The 848-nt window shown below is 47.1% G+C and overlaps 1 protein-coding gene across 1 annotated transcript in view; it reads left to right on the top strand.

The window, feature by feature from the left end:
- Window positions 1–16: 16 nt before the first annotated feature.
- Window positions 17–848, top strand: part of LOC111650766 (uncharacterized) — an 11,665-nt gene continuing 10,833 nt past the window's right edge. Inside the window, exons 1-2 of the mRNA XM_023400680.2 lie at window positions 17–193; window positions 671–840. Coding sequence (XP_023256448.1) covers window positions 126–193; window positions 671–840 — 238 coding nt within the window. The 5' untranslated portion in view covers window positions 17–125. The remainder of the gene's footprint in view (window positions 194–670; window positions 841–848) is intronic.

The following is an 848-nucleotide window of genomic DNA, read 5'->3' on the forward strand; positions in this document are numbered from 1 at the left end:
TGTGTGTGTGTGTGTGTGTGTGTGTGTGTGTGTGTCTCAGGCTGGAGCAGCTGGTCACTCTGTTCGTCCATAAGAACAACCTGTCCTACCTCCCTCACTGTCTCAGCAACATCTCCACGCTCAAGATGATCGTTGTCAGCGGCGACGAGCTCACCTGCATCCCGACCAAACTGTGCAGCAACCCCGACATCAAGTAACACCACACCCACACCCATTTTTTGATTTGAATTTGAAGGTAAAGTAGAATCAGCTCCTCGTGGTCGTATCCCTCCGCCACTCAGACTGCTTCCAGCTTACATCCTGTTCATCCAGAGTCACAGAAAATTGTCATTTGTGTCAAATTTTGTCATAATTTCCACATGAAGTCTTGACTAATGGCTAAAAAGTGTTTTGTGAGGTCACTGTGACCGTGACCTTTGACCTTTAGCCACCAAATTCTAATCAGTTCATCCTTGAGTCCAGGTGAATGTTTGTCTGAAGAAGTTCTGTCAAGCTGTTACTGAGACGTCGTGTCCACGAGAATGAGACAGACGGACAATTTGAAAACAAAATGGCCGCCGCTCTGACTGAGGAATAAAAATCTAAAAATCTTTATAAAAACCTGTTTACATGAGGGAACCGGTTTGGCTCCAGGTTCTGACTGTAATCCTCGTCTGTTGTTCCTCTGCAGGTTCATCCGACTGTACGACAACCCTGCGAGTGCAGAGAAGAAGAAGAAAGAGGAGGAGAAGAAGAAGAAGGAGAAGAAACAGAGATGGAGAGAGCAGAGGGAGGAGGAGAGGAAGGACAGCAGAGAGAAGGAGTTCATAGAGGCGTACATCAGCACGCTGAAGGACAGAGGTGAGACT

This window comes from Seriola lalandi, unplaced genomic scaffold (genome assembly GCF_002814215.2).
Source record: "Seriola lalandi dorsalis isolate HSWRI2012SDOR001 ecotype SW California unplaced genomic scaffold, Sedor1 jcf7180002052865, whole genome shotgun sequence".
In the NCBI taxonomy this organism is placed as follows: domain Eukaryota; kingdom Metazoa; phylum Chordata; class Actinopteri; order Carangiformes; family Carangidae; genus Seriola; species Seriola lalandi.